The sequence below is a fragment of the Pieris brassicae genome, chromosome 8 (assembly GCF_905147105.1).
Source record: "Pieris brassicae chromosome 8, ilPieBrab1.1, whole genome shotgun sequence".
Classification (NCBI taxonomy): Eukaryota; Metazoa; Arthropoda; class Insecta; order Lepidoptera; family Pieridae; genus Pieris; species Pieris brassicae.
Genome location: NC_059672.1, coordinates 9,254,405 through 9,269,538, shown reverse-complemented (window position 1 = coordinate 9,269,538; position 15,134 = coordinate 9,254,405). Strand labels below are relative to the sequence as shown.

The 15,134-nt window shown below is 33.5% G+C and overlaps 3 protein-coding genes across 3 annotated transcripts; 1 reads left to right on the top strand and 2 right to left on the bottom strand.

Moving 5' to 3' along the window:
* The first annotated feature begins 1,688 nt into the window (after positions 1-1,688).
* LOC123713409 lies at positions 1,689-2,958 on the top strand. Its single transcript, XM_045667053.1, has 5 exons — positions 1,689-1,841; positions 2,068-2,177; positions 2,262-2,407; positions 2,552-2,666; positions 2,816-2,958. The coding sequence occupies exons 1-5, from the start codon at positions 1,733-1,735 to the stop codon at positions 2,948-2,950; spliced, it is 615 nt and encodes a 204-aa protein (XP_045523009.1). The 5' UTR covers positions 1,689-1,732; the 3' UTR covers positions 2,951-2,958.
* A 55-nt stretch (positions 2,959-3,013) lies between these two features.
* LOC123713245 (protein sneaky-like) lies at positions 3,014-9,308 on the bottom strand. The gene is made up of 10 exons (XM_045666829.1): positions 8,869-9,308; positions 8,422-8,593; positions 7,639-7,779; positions 6,803-7,046; positions 6,588-6,704; positions 5,556-5,813; positions 5,102-5,311; positions 4,325-4,533; positions 3,692-3,954; positions 3,014-3,345 (listed from the first exon to the last, which is right to left on the bottom strand). The coding sequence occupies exons 1-10, from the start codon at positions 8,930-8,932 to the stop codon at positions 3,182-3,184; spliced, it is 1,842 nt and encodes a 613-aa protein (XP_045522785.1). The 5' UTR covers positions 8,933-9,308; the 3' UTR covers positions 3,014-3,181.
* A 198-nt stretch (positions 9,309-9,506) lies between these two features.
* On the bottom strand, positions 9,507-14,646 carry LOC123713438 (ubiquitin carboxyl-terminal hydrolase 14). The gene is made up of 11 exons (XM_045667103.1): positions 14,464-14,646; positions 13,652-13,830; positions 13,256-13,363; positions 12,945-13,059; positions 12,622-12,868; positions 12,220-12,376; positions 11,823-11,888; positions 11,485-11,667; positions 11,261-11,369; positions 10,840-11,019; positions 9,507-10,601 (listed from the first exon to the last, which is right to left on the bottom strand). Exons 1-11 carry the CDS (start codon positions 14,477-14,479, stop codon positions 10,474-10,476), a joined length of 1,488 nt encoding a protein of 495 aa, XP_045523059.1. The 5' UTR covers positions 14,480-14,646; the 3' UTR covers positions 9,507-10,473.
* Positions 14,647-15,134: the final 488 nt, after the last annotated feature.

Below are 15,134 nucleotides of genomic sequence, written 5' to 3'. Positions count from 1 at the left end.
AGCAGTGAGTGAAAGCCTACCCCTTGACCTCGGTCGGTTCAGCTAAAAAGATTAACGCCAAGTCTTTGAATTCTGTTAATCTCTAGTTAAAGAATCTAATTCTTTGTTGGTCTTCAGAATGACAGCATAATGTTAATTTTAATTATGATTTCTTATTGAATTGTTTAGATTTATTTTGTTAATTTCGTGAATGGGACGGTGCCACGTTAAGGTCGCGTCCGGGACTCGAGCAACAACGATTGGTATGAAATACGAGTGAACGTAGCGTGGAACCGTCCCGACGCATTACCACTTTGTAAAAGTGAACCAAAATAGAAACGCATAATATTGATGTAATCATCCGAGTCAAAGATTTGATCGCGAGCAATGTGTGTGAGAGCTGCCAGCTACTGGCAGTATAAACATGGTATTGTGATAGATACAATAAAATTGAGAACTGCGCGTGATGATAATTTTGTACGTGGTTTTTCAATGTTTGAAACTTTATCAAACGGCAAAGGAAAGTCTATTGGTTTCCTTTTAAAAACAGTGTTGTGGTAATGTAAGACGCAATGCGATAACTGCACGATACGTAGATGAATGTATGGAGCCATTATACTTGTGCTATTTCTAATGTTAACTAGGCTTGCGTTCGTTGTGTTAGTCTTAGAGCGATCTCAGCCGTTCGTCTCTCCTTCACGCGTTTATCATATTAATGGAACATTTATCGTAGTGATCGTATTAAAAATACTCCTTGATAGCGTAGGGCGTGTTTAGCTTATGAGGTCTTTAGTAAAATTTTATGTCTCAATAGAATAGCAGATATTATCGAAGGAGAGATGAATGTCACCGAGTTTCTATTTAGAGTAACTGATAAGTAGTATTTTTGTATTCGTTCTCCGATCGGAAAAGTCACGACGACTCGACCGCGGAGAAGGTCATGTCCACGAGTCGTTTATGATACGTTCCAAATTGTTAGCTCTACCAAATGTAAAGGCGGAATACGTAACAGAAATGACTCGATGCGTGCGTAGTTACGACATACCGAACCTACCTCACTTGCAAAAGCATAAAGACTGATATGAATTAATTCAGCGGTGGTCAGATCACTGCACTAGAAGTCTGTTGTCTACTAGTAATAGCGAAATTCTTAATCGTAATTTCTTCACTTAAATTAAGCGTCCAATAATCGAATCAAATTTTACGTTAAACTCCCCATTTAAAGATGACAACAGTCTTATTATTTTATAATAATTATCTATATCTTACGTTACTGTCCTGTAATATTGTTGAAAGAAGACTGATATTTTATAAATGTTCCTATATTTTAATTTAGAATAATTTACTGCCTACCATTTCATTTTATTTTAACCCTTCGGCAATGATCATTACTTTGTCTCTTGTAATATTATTAATAGTGCGTGACGCTATATTATGTCATGGATTTTTGAAAATTTTAATGCAATTTTGTATGAAAATTAATCAAGTGATTGATAAATTAAATGGTGTTTTATTTATATTCATCCCTTACCGTAGTTAAAATTATGATAATCACATGTTATTGAGGTATATAACTTAAAAGTAATTTAGAAATAGGTACTCAGCTAAGTTCCAATTGTTAATAAAATGAGAAAAAATTAAATACTAGAACCTACACGTATGTACAAACTTAAAAAATAAAATGTCAAAAGTAAAAATGTCAAATTTTATTTAAATATTAACAGTGGCCAATACAAATATTGGGATTGTTAATATGGGTCACCACATCAGCACGTTGTTCTCGAGTCTTGGGAGGTTTTTCGAGTATCCCGTAAAGAGGAAACCGATTTGCTTTTATAGACAAGAAGACTTTACTGCAACTGGTAAATATGTATTAACTTAAAAGGAGTACTGTATTAACTACTTAAAAAAAATTAAAAAGAGCGTCAAGGGTCGCGTTATAACCTTAAAATTATGTATTCTAATAATTGCCACCCATGCACAACAACCTTAATAATGGTACATAATTCCAAGTAAAACGATTTTAGTCCTGAAAATGAGTCTCGTACTGTGAGTTCTTGTCAGTGACTTGCTTTGCAATACTTGTAGGTGAGCCTCAGAGAAAGGTAGCTGACACTCAGAAAACTACTAAGACTGATTATGACAAGCTTGTTGAATTGTTTTACAAGAGACTAGCTGAACAGCGGCAGTATAACCAGGTAAATACATATACATATGAAATTTGTTTTAAATCTATAAAGTTATTCCTATATAAAAAGCATAGGCATATGTAAATAAAACAGGAAATGAAAGAGCAAGATAGACGATGGAGTATGCAAAAAGTCGTTGAAAGGTTTCCCGGGTGGAATGAGGTTACTATCGCGAACCTGCACAGTTTATTTCTTCTTTTCGACAACCAGTCAAACGGCATGCTTGGATTCGATGATTTGTTAGTAATTGTCCAATATTAATCATTGTCTTGTATTATTGCTTTAAAAATAATAATATTTACAAGCTTATAATAAAAACCACTAAGTGAAATACAATTAGTAACATCGTATATTTAGTTCAAATAAATATTATGATTAAATAGCTGTGCTGTTCTTGAAAGTTTGGGGGACGAAAGTTCGATGGAGCTTCGTAAAGAGAAATTTAATGCGGCCGACTCTGACAATGATGGCTGGATAACATATGACGATTTTTTATCGGTAATTTTAATAGATTTATAGTTGGGAAAGGAAAAACACTCAGCCACTTTCTTCTTTATCCTTTCTTGTAGGTCAATTAAAACTAATTTATAAATATTAATAAGTTTTATCTAAAATATTCATTCTTTAGTTAATAAATATTGTTTCAGCTCGTTTATCACTTTAGTCCACAGGAAAACGGTAATCTGACAGGATTAGCCCAACTGTGCAACGATGTTGCAGATAACATACAATTTGTTAGCAATCTTACCGTAGGTGAACAGTTAGAATATGGGTTGTTTTAAAATAAAATAATCATTAAAATATATAGTTTTATTCACACGTGTATAAACATATTTATGCCTTAGGTTGTGCTATGCAAAGCTAGCATATTCTGAACTGTGGAACCAGTATACTAAAATAAATTAATTTGGAGCAATCCAACTAATGAATAAGTGACAATTTCTAGTTTCATTTAGAGACTTATCGCTTAGGTGTCTGTCGCGATTTCTTTACGTAGTTATTTAAGTTACTAATTAGTATCTCTGAGGCTGATCGTCACTCAAAGAGTCAACGTCACTGAGCTCATTAAGGGCAGGGTCGCAGGCCAGACAACTGCTTCCAATATCCTTCCAGCACTCATCGCAGTATACGAATGGACACCTTATAGTGGAACAGTTATGCCAGCTCTTATCACAACCTGGAAATTGTACAGTACTAAATAATTAAGCCCCTTATTTCGTAAAAAAAATTTTTTTACCATCGTGTAACTAAACAATCAAATGGATTAAAGTTTTTGCAAGTCTCTCCGAACGAAAGTTGAAGAAAATTCGAGCGTCATACAGACGTAGCGAATAGGATATTACGAATATTTGACTTATTTTTATTTATTTATTAAAATTTACCACATCATACATTGTACAAAATCTTCTGCATATTTTACAAAATCTTCCATCTAAAATGTATGACAACTGAATTAAACATAAGTGTTTAAAAAAAATACAAATAGACTTGACATCATATACCATGACTTGACATCTACATACGTTTTTTCAAATTAGGTTCAATTTCTTCGCATATAAGACACTTCATCCTCGCGAGCGGTAAAGCTCCCAGCCATCCCAGCAGTTGAGGGAACCTTATCCTTAAACTAAGAAGATTTTCCCCCGACAGATAGTGAGCCCTCACCGCTTGCACTGCTTTTTTACGTAGTGTTTTCTGCATTCTTAAACGTTTTTTGAGAATATCGTTGTAGAGATGCAATATTCTCTGTTTCTCGCGATGTGGGTAGAAAAAACCACAGATTAGTCTGAAATTATTTGAATGTATAAAACAATGCATATGGCATGAAATTAATTCACTGTTATATGTTTAACTGTAGCATAATTCATACGAATCTCTTAAAATTCATAAGAGTCGTTTATCGGAATTTTATTTCTGGCCACAGGACAGGACTCGTTGGTATGGCTATGAAAAAGGAGTTTCTTTCGTTTCTTTTCTATTTATACATAATAGCTATTGATATGGGAGGCTTTGACATAACTTTTTATAGAAAGAAAAGTGCACAAACGGTATTATAAGGCACGGTTTCATGGTCGAAATTCGCACGCTTTACACATTTCATCAATATCAGTTCTGGGGAGTTCTCAGGCTTAAATAATAAAAACTGAAATCAACACCTTCGTAATCGCAATGTATAAGGATTTAAATACAACAGCGCCAATATCCACAAATATCCTCCATATATTTTAAAGTAATAGCTTGGCAATATTGCATGGGGCTGCGGCCGACATTCCTTGTTGGTTAAGCATATTGAACTTGTGTTCACTATACCCAACCCATCGATAATTTTACGAACCATGCCTGCAAGGAATCCTTTTCCTTCCACCTATAAATTTAGGCAAATGAATATTACATGAAAATAAATCAATGGCGCTACAACCTTTTTAGGTCTGGGCCTCAGATTTCTGTATCTGTTTCATGATAATTTGTTAATCTAATAGGCAAGTAGGTGATCAGCCTTCTGCGCCTTACTTTTTGGGTATAAGGCTAGGCGGTTTCCTTACGATGTTTTCCTTCACTGTTCGAGCGAATGTTAAATGCGCACATAGAAAGAAAGTCCATTGTTGCACAACCACTAAGCCAACACTGCGTGTTCGTGTGTTACATTAAAATTGAAGTTATTGTCGAAATCTTAGACAACAAGGAACAGCCATTTGCATAACCAAATTACGACCAAAGACTTTATTCATAAACAAAAAGTATAAATTTAGGTCTAAAGAAAATTAAATTACAATTTATAGACTAGTTACTATATAAGAAGGGGGTCACGCAAAGGATTACTTCATAGTTCATATTTTAAACGAACAACAACATATAGGGAAAACTATAAAAGTAACTTCACATAATAAACTATGGCATATCTATGACAAGGAATTTATCACACAAACATTTACCAGAACATCCAAATCTCCAATCCCATAATGTTCTGAGTCTGCGTACTGCCGGACCACATCTAAGGCTTCGTAGAAGAGACGGTCCAGCATCACGAACGTGGTCGCCGTTATAGCTTCCAGCGTTAGCTTTAAGATCTGGGTGAAAAGCTTGCTACGTTCAGACGGAATGTATGACGTTAGGTAGACGTCTATATAGCGATTTCTTTCCATCTGAAATTGATTATAATATATCCGGTAAACAGTTAAATTTCATCATATACTACTTTTTAAGGATTTCTATTCGTAACTACGTAAAGTCCCGCAGTACCTATTTAATATAGAATATTTTAATTTGAAATTAAATTTTGATATTAAAGATTATTAAATAAGCTTTGATATTAGTCGTGCATTACTGATTATTTAAAATACCTTAAAACTTCTTTATTATATAGAATTATAATTAATATATTCTAACCTTTTTTAGGGGTAGTAACGTACACTTATGTTTATCTCTACGCTTCTGATCAATCCTCTTAAAGTATCTAGTTATATACACATTGTCATAATCTATATTAGTTAAATATAGATCGTGGTAAGTATGCGCCGACGTCACAAGTCTTAGAAAGAGAAGAGCTAAACAAACATTTACTACTAGAATAACACCTTGCATTATACTGTATTTTTCTTTAAATGCATCAATTAATTGTTCTGCGCTCTCTTTAGCTAGTCGACACTGAAAACGTTGTATTATTCAAGAGTTTGTAGATTCAGCGTATTATTATTTACAGTACTATATAATAAGTATTATTATTTACAGTACAGTTAAATGAGAAAAGCCAGTATTTTGCCTATCGATCGAGCCTATATTGTTGCCTCGTGCCTGGTGGATTGTTTTTTGAAGTGAAACTTCTGTATCGGCGTTGGAAAAAAATTACCGTCACATTTTTGGGTTACGCGTCACATTTTTCGGTTATGTGCCATCTTTTTCTTGTCCCTATCACGGTTGATTCGAAGCCATTAATAACAAAAATATATAATAACGATGACAATGATAGTAATAAATCTATTACAATTAATGAAATTCTGTAATAATACGGTAAAATGAAATAATTGCATTATTTGTATTCATGTCTATGATAATACTAGCCTTTTGTTAAACTTTATCTAATTTTACTTTATTTAACTAATCTAGTCAAACTAGTACACGCACACGTTTTTTTTAAAGGAATCTCGCTGTTGGCCTGAAGGCCAACATAGTAGCTCGGTCGGAATGGGGCCTATTAATCGGAAGCGGCTTCGCCACCAGGGCGGCTTTTAATGTGTCATTAGTTACTGTTATTGGATTATCCGGATACGTTAAGACGTGTCGGGACCTCCTACGGGCCTGTTTTGTCTTGGGTAGTTTGGATTGAATTTGACGTTTGGTAGTTATAACTATTAGGTATAACCTAGTTTGCGCTAAACCTCGATTCTAAATCGGATAGATAATATTATGGTGCAAACTTACATGCGGATCATTTTCAACAATTTCTCGCACAGATATGTTGACGTCATGAAGATTTTCAATAAATGTGACCGAAGCTTTCTTCAAAAACGTATAACCTTCTCCCAGTCCGGGATCTAACTGAATCGTGGTATTGATATGATTTATTTATTATTAATATTTTAAAAGAAAAGGCTGGCATACAATTGTAAAGCATTTTTCTTTACAATATAACTTACCAGCTCCTCATATTTGCATAGAGAACCAAGATACCGGTCAATATGACAAGCGTTTGGAAGCATCAATGGCCAGCACATGATACCAGCGTGTATCGGTAAAAGGCTATAGCAAATATTATATGAAGAAGAGAATATACGCATACAGGAGATAACCGCATGGTCAATTTGTCTTTGACAGCGTAGTTCTATCTTGTGTATGTATTTCTTCCAATATTTAATTGGTTTAGGGTCTTTGGCAGATATCCTAAAAAATATAAACGTGTTGACAATTACGTCTTTTAAACACAATATTATTTATTATCTAGAATATAAATATTAATTCCTTAAATTAGTTTAAGCCCGTATGACGTTAACAGTAACGTAGAGGAAGCGGACGTGGGCTTATTATTTACAATAACGTAAAGGAGAAAATAATAACGTGAAAAATGTAGTTATAAATATTTATAATACATTAGTTATCTTTATATGTATATTAAAAATGTGTGAATATTACTAGTTCATTCTCTAAATACACGTGTTAAATTGATACGATACAAAGATGCACGCGTGTCGGATGCGAATAAACGGACACTTCCGGCCCTTCATGAGTCAACATCTGTTCTTTATAACAGAAAGTTTAGAAAAGGATAGATTTTGACAAATACAAATTGTTAAGTTTAAAATCATTCTTATATTTCATTTATTACCTGTACACTACCACTATAATATTTTTTTACTTATCGTTTAATAGGTACAAGCTTTTTAAGCACAACTGACCAATTATGAGTCTACAGTCACTCTTACTAGTCAATAATGAGTCCACCAACCATAGAAGCTTTTTGTATTAAATTAGTTACCGATATTTCTCCTGAATTAGATCAGATTTATGTCGAAAATAGAACATGTCGTCGACAATATCATTCTCCACTTTTGTATTCTGAATTTCTATATTGTTCTCCAGTTCGATTTCTATAGGTTTTATAATGTCTCTAATAGACCTAAAAAACCATGACACTTAAAATTGATGATTAAACAAACTTACTTAAGTGAAGTTCTATCATAATTATACGAAGAGCTTTGTCCGAAGAGATGACAAAGATTTAAAAATAATTACCCTCTTGGTGACTAATAAAAAACATTTTTTTTAGTGTTGTTACTATAATGTATGTGTATTATATATAAACAATGTGTTTTACGCTCTGAACTTAATTCCGATCGTCGGTAAGGCAGGCAAAGAATAGGAAAATTTCAACATTACCTTCATCTTTTTAAATGAGTGAAAATCTTTAAATAGGTGTGTAACCAATTATCTACCCTCAACCACAGTGCGGAATGGCGACACTACATGTGATCTATGCTAATCTTGAGGACAAAGCTCGAGTATAATTACCTTATATAGCTGTGGTCAGAAAGACTTGAAACTTATATTATAAATACTTATTTAAATTCTTTAAATGCGTAAATTAATAATAATATTACATGGGCTTACTGATTAATCAATGTGTAATTTAATTGCTCGATATGTAGTCTAAAGTTTACAAAACTTGAACAGAAAAAGATAGATAAATTATTTTAAATTTTCAACACTTTCCAAAGAATATATATTTATTATTTCACTATACTTAAGTCTAAATACAAACCTTAACGTACCTTTGAATTCATCTGTTTCAGGGTTCATAGCCAGCAGTGCCCTTCTGAATGGATTAGCTATAAAATTGTATTTTAGTCTTGTGATATTACATGACATTTGGGTGCTACAAGCAAAGACGCGAACCACTTCTTTCGCATTAAAAGCCATATTTGTTATAGGACCTAAAACGTGCGGTACTTTACCAAATCACAGTACCTATATGCTCAATCCCCCGTATGATATCTAAATTTTTCATACGTAACATGTTATAACCGTTTATTATCGTTATCAAATCAGATATTCCGTAAAAAGCCTCCCATCGAAGTATTTCGGAATCATATCGACATAGAGCTTCAAGTCTAAAAAGCGCGAGCCTTCTGGCAGTGTTTCTGTCCATCGGCCGCTGCACGTTTGTCCCTATTCTATAAAAAACTAAAACATTATGCAAAACAGTTACCTGCAACGACATATGCAAGCACAAAAGCCTTTAATATACCTCTCCCAGCTTTTCCACAGTACATCGGCAGTAAAAGTACAGAAATACATCTTATTTGAATTGATATTGTGTTACCTATACCTAAAACGGCGACAAAATATACAAAACAAAGAAACAAACCGGCAGCTAAGATGCTACTTAAAAAAGAAACTTACCTAAACATACACTTATTATTATTCCCAGCGATAGACCAATTGTGTTGGGCAAAATAAACTTTAATAAATAATGGAAGTAAGCCTGCCCAAGGCAGAAACCAGCCATAAATGCTGTCAAACATTTAAACTTTCTTTTATGTCGATCAGAGAAAATAAAACAGACACAGGGGCAGAGATTTCGGAAAGCTACTTTGGAAATTCCTTCCAGCTGTTCTAAAAATACCATTACATACGTTTTCTCGCAGTTTAATATTATTTCAATATTAAATGTCATCAGGATCGAACTTTGACATAAAACAAGTACAACATAAGTGTAAATATCTACAGAGCATATTTACTACACACAAATGTAATAACGCCCTTATCTAATCAGCAATTCATTTATATTGTAACCGTAGACAAAAACGAATCGTTTCCATAAATAATAGAAATTAAAATAACCGATATTATTAAGAAATTTATTCATAGTTAAGTCTTACAAGTCAATACATCAGAATGTAAAGAACAAAAGCGAAGAGGAGCGACCCCGCCATGCATTTTAAATGCTGATTTTAATAAATTAAAATTATATTTCTAATTACAAATTTGAGACCTTTAAATGTTTATTAAAACACGCTCTAATTATTTTATTTTTTATAAAATTGATTTGGTTCATACAAACTATGAATGCAATACACAAGTTTTTTTTATTCTACGTCAACATTTTAGAGGAAATGGCCAACAATGTTCACCTTCTTTGTTCTTGATACTGCGGTAATCGTAAATGTTGGATAGGTAATCAAGAAATATCGTTTGAATTAATGATTGTGCACTGGACATTCGAGAATATTTGTTTGAACTAGCGGCTCAGTTCACTCCGATGACAAAGTTTGGGATAAGTGTAATACTTATCTTTTAACATAATTACATCGTTTTGTATGGAATTTTTAATAAATAAAAAGGCGTAAGACTTCGTCCAGGAACATTTACATCATTCGTTATAACAGACATTGGAACATCATGAATTTGGCATTTACCTAAGACATTTACAACAAAAATTATAGAAATTCTATGTTTTAGGCCTCGAGTACAAAAAAATAAGTTACACCATTAATTATATCAGAAGCCATCCATCAAACATCGAGTTAACGCGTACAGGAATATCAGGTATTTGAGTTTCATAGACTGAAAGACAGTATTGTTATGAAAATATACCTAACTTTTTCCTCAAAAGTCAACCGTTCAAGAACCGTTAAGGGTTCCAGCACGTTCATAAATAAGATAAATTCTTAATAAACCTAACGACGAGTTTAGTACACTCGCTCGCCGTTAGTTCCAGTTTTTATTACATAAAATTCTCCGACTGTCATTCTACCTATGAGTCAGTGACGTCCGATGAGACCATCTTAAAGTATGATTATACATTATTAAATTACGCGAGTGCCGTGGGAGGGTTCCCGGCCGTATCGTCTGTGACTTCTGTGACCATGGGCTCGTCTTCTTCCGGTACTTCCAGCACTCGAGGTCCGTATAGAAGCAGGTATGCGCAGTGCCAGTCACCTGCGAGAAAGTAGACTTTTCAGTTAATAACTATATTTATTGAATAATTTACAAGTAATTTTATTTCCATGTAATCGTCATCGTCAAATTCGTCTCAATTTATTAATCAGGTCACTTCGAACAACCAAAGAATTCTGCCGATTATATTAAAGATAACATTTAGGCCTTCGTCCCAATTTGCCCCAAAATATCAGATAGGTATATATATAAAGACTTGTTAAGCCCTGACAGTACTGACCTCCTCCACTCAGCTTGAGCACCTCTTCCTCCGAGACGGGCGTGACGGTATCGTCGTCGCAGCGCAGCCAGGAGTCCCCTCGGGCCACCCAGGCCACGTAGTGCCCCGACGAAGAGGAGCGACCGCGGTGGGTCAGCACGGCCTGCAAGCGGTAGAAGCCGCTGTTGTTGCTGCCTATGTCTGGAATTACGTGTTTATCGTACAAATTAGATATATATGCTTTTCCAATTTCATTTACCTAAATTAATATTGAATTATGTCAATGCTTCAATATGTTGAAAAGCTTAATTACGTTTGGGGTTTTTTGTTTCTGGTGTAGGATAGATCTAGTTAATATATTATATAACTTACATAAAGACAATTATTAGTTCAATGTTCATATATATATATATTTTTCTAGGTTATCATAAAATAGGATTACCATTTTCAAACCAGTATGGCACCAGTTTCTTTTTTCTTAGATCCTTGTTGTCCCCTTGGTTCTTTTTACGAGCTGGGAGCGATTGTAGTACGGCTGCATCATCCAATTCCTAAAAATCATTCGAGCCCCTCATTTCAGACCAAATGGGTTTTTTCCATAGTAAAAAAATTATGTCACCCAAAACTTCCGTTTAACATTTAACTGACGAATCTAAACAATATTACCTTGAATTTATTCCTCATAGGCGTCAATCTCTCCTGTAGCTCGGGTGAACACAATTCATACACATCAAGGTCGAGTGGAAATTTCACATCCTTCAATATCTTGGCGTTAATCGATTCCTTTTCTTTGAAATAGAAACGGACAAATTGAACCGTTAAGTATGCAGGCAAACGGCTAATTTTGCTCTGAAATGTTCAATATTTTATTATATAACCCTACACAGGTTCAGCTAGGCTTAAAGTAAAGTTATTAAAATTATTAAACTATATATGATTTTTCCATTGATTTTTGATCCACAATCAAATTGTATTGTTTTACTATTGTTAAAACCCATACTCACTGTTTTAGTATAAACAGCATCTCTTCCCAATGACTCTGACATTTTTGTAATATGTTCTGACATTTTCTGAAAAAAAAAAAAAAAAAACATAATACATAAAAATTATAAGGGATGCAACGGCCGGCATAATCGCTCTTCCAGGCAACAATAGTAAGGGAAAAACTTAAAAAAAATATGATGGGTAAAGTGCAAGAAGTGCATAACCAAATCTTATAAAAAAGTATAGAATCATCAACCATAATCTAAATTATACAAAAAAAAAAAAAACTATCAACTAAGAAGCTAATCTCACAGATTCGTGAATTATGAGGCAATACAAAAGAATAAGAAATACAAGTTTTAAGTCAGATTTTTGATAATCTTTTAAATGATGAAAGAAATATGTTGTAGTACTTACAGATCTAAGTCCAGACTGTAAATATTTGACATCTTGCGAGATAAAACAAGATAGCTGAAGAAAAGACTCTTCAGACTTGGTTGACGGCTCTTCAGCTTCACTACACACCCACTCCACATCCAGAGTACCACCAAAATATTTTTCAATCACTGATTTACTAAAAGAAAACAAACAATTCTATATGACAATTTATAAAACACAGTTATAAAGTTTTATATTCAAGTCATAGTCTAGTTTATGTAGAGTTCAACCTGATTAGTGAGTATTGAAACTGACAGAATACCTTATTGATTAGGGTACAAACCATTTTGTAATAAATTTAAAACCTTTAAATTAAGTGTAATAAAAAAAGAATAAACACCATTCTAAGGAAATCCTTACCACTACATAATGAAAATGTACCTGTCCGTTCCCGGCATAGGTAGCCTTGCTCGCAGTGCTCTAATCATCTCTGTCCAACATTCAGAAGCATCTTGCTGTGCTAATACACCTCCAGCTCCCCGTTCAGCAAGCCTCGGGGCTGCAGCATGAAGAGCGAGGAGCAGTCTTGATACAGATGCTGCACAGGCCCCGGGACCCCCACTTTCTAGGGCTCTCATTGTGTCACTCAGGGCTGCAGTTAGACCACCAGCTGTGCCACCCCCAGATGCTGAAAAATAAAAATCTACGATTAAGAAACAATTTATATAAAAGAGAGAAACACATGTGATTTAATAGTAACTTACTATGATCATAGTCGAGTAATGCATTTCTTAACTCTGGTACAGTTTTAAGACATTGTACTGTAGCATTCATATAACATGTGTTCCCTAAATTTATAAGTCCTTCAGGAAGATCCAGCTGTATAAATAAAACAGAGTTTTAGCTTACATAACTATTATAAAAATAAGATATCAATAAAGAAAACAGTTAACAAGCACTTACATTTAATTTCTCGATAGAGAAATCTATAGATTATTAATTAGTATTTTCAATGAATTAAGGATCTTTCTAAAAAAAATATTATTTTATTTACATTGGCAAATTTTACACTTACAGCTGTTGCCAGTTCAGACTCATTCATATCCTCCACAAACTTTGTTTTTTCCACTGGAGCTGTAGGCAAATCTTCTTCTTTGCTACCCATCACTAGCACTAATGCATTCTAAAATAAATACAATTTGCCATTTGGTGTACACTTCATATATGTTCCAGCAATAGTGTTACAACCAGTTGCAGCTAGGTAAAATCATTAAAGTTTTGCTAGATCTATAAATTAACAACTATCAAATTGTTACATTTTTTACAGGAACTTTATCAAATTAGATACCAACAAACTAATTGAATCACCCTTTTAAAAAATATATCCACAGGTTGTACTTAGCCATAAATCAAGTTTATGCTTTGTCAATTACTATTAAAGATATGAATAACATAAAAAAAATTCACTTACATTACTTAATTTGAAATTGGCCCACGAATCATCCCTCAAGGTTACACCTTTGCAGACTACCTTTTGTCTTTCAGGCTGTACACCTGTCAGGGCAAATATTTGTGCTTTGAATACCACGGGGTCGTCATCTGTATTTACTTCAACATCCTTGAACAGCTCCTTCCCCCATTTGACTTTAACTAATAATAAAAACAACAAATCATAAAAAAGAAAGGAAAAAGTATAGTCAAAACAACAGCTTCCCTATGGACATGCCATAAATTTTTATGGTTTTGTTGTTAAGTGAAGAAGACCTAAAATTTCATGATTGTTCGGAATGAAATGATTTTTTTTTGAGGATGAGTTGAGTTGAGAGATGAGTTAGTAGTCCTGTAATGTATGGCTGTGGCTTCCCAAAGTACAGAAATCCTCATTCCTTCTCTCAATGTCTTGGTTTAGTTAGCCAAGACTTTACGCACAACGGACCTTATGAGCGTCGTGTAGAAACTAGGTCCACCAATCATATACCATATCCATGTAAACGTTAAAGTCTAAACCGTATTTTTTACTTATTAGTGTAAACAGAGCCGGCATTTTATACGCTAAGTCATCCTTGACACAATTAATATGCCACCATAAATATGGATAAAACCGTAATAATAACTAAAGAAAAAGTTGAAAAATATTCAACCATGCACGTATATTCTATTCTTTATTTAATCAAACCATATTATTGAGATTTTAACACAGTTTACGTTCCTTTTGGAAACATTTTCATAACCTCTACTTTATCGAAATGAGTAAGCATAATTATAAAATAAATGTTATCGTACCTGAAACCTTTGGCATTTTTATATATTATCAGACAAAAGGTCGAATATGATGAATACTAGACACCCGCAAATTCAATAAATGAAAGTCACGATATTTTAGTTTTGCCGTTTACAAACTACAAGTTGCTTTTCTTACAGGTTTCTTGTGGCTTGATTTGCAAGTTTTCTGTTTGACTTTTGATTGTTCATATTCGTCATGATTTTTAATGTCAAGCACATAAAGATGACCATTGACAGCAACTGACAGCACCACAGATAGTTGATAAAGATATAAAATATCAAAGATTAATAAGTCCTCCTTTGATATTGTTGCACATTGGATGACATTTTTCTTAAAACAAAGGCAAGAATCTTTTACAATATGTATAGATATAACATATCAACAACGAACTACACTACCTTCACATGCCATCTTCAAAATAACTTTAGCTATGAATGAGTTTACTATGTTAATGTTACAATTATGCTGATAAATCAACACCGTCAGTCACAATCAGTTTTCACACCAAAAGTAATTGACCGATAATAGTGTACACAGAAATACTTGGTCTTCTATAGGAAACATAGTAGTAGTATATGGTAATTATATGACTCTTGATAGGTAAAGTTCTTCATATTTGTAACGCATAAAAGTGCGGGCAAAAGTATTATTATTGAATGATATATATTTA

Coding starts and splice junctions, on each gene's coding strand:
- LOC123713438 (XM_045667103.1), bottom strand. Junction 12,869..12,944: donor ATTACTCGACTATGATCATA/GTAAGTTACTAT, acceptor TTTATTTTTCAG/CATCTGGGGGTGGCACAGCT. Junction 11,370..11,484: donor CTATGAGGAATAAATTCAAG/GTAATATTGTTT, acceptor AATGATTTTTAG/GAATTGGATGATGCAGCCGT.
- LOC123713245 (XM_045666829.1), bottom strand. CDS start 8,932: ATGTACTGTGGAAAAGCTGGGAGAGGTATATTAAAGGCTTTTGTGCTT. Junction 7,047..7,638: donor CTAATTCAGGAGAAATATCG/GTAACTAATTTA, acceptor TATATTTTTTAG/GATATCTGCCAAAGACCCTA. Junction 3,955..4,324: donor TATACATTGCGATTACGAAG/GTGTTGATTTCA, acceptor AAATAATTTCAG/ACTAATCTGTGGTTTTTTCT.
- LOC123713409 (XM_045667053.1), top strand. CDS start 1,733: ATGGGTCACCACATCAGCACGTTGTTCTCGAGTCTTGGGAGGTTTTTC. Junction 1,842..2,067: donor AGAAGACTTTACTGCAACTG/GTAAATATGTAT, acceptor CAATACTTGTAG/GTGAGCCTCAGAGAAAGGTA. Junction 2,408..2,551: donor ATGCTTGGATTCGATGATTT/GTTAGTAATTGT, acceptor ATGATTAAATAG/CTGTGCTGTTCTTGAAAGTT.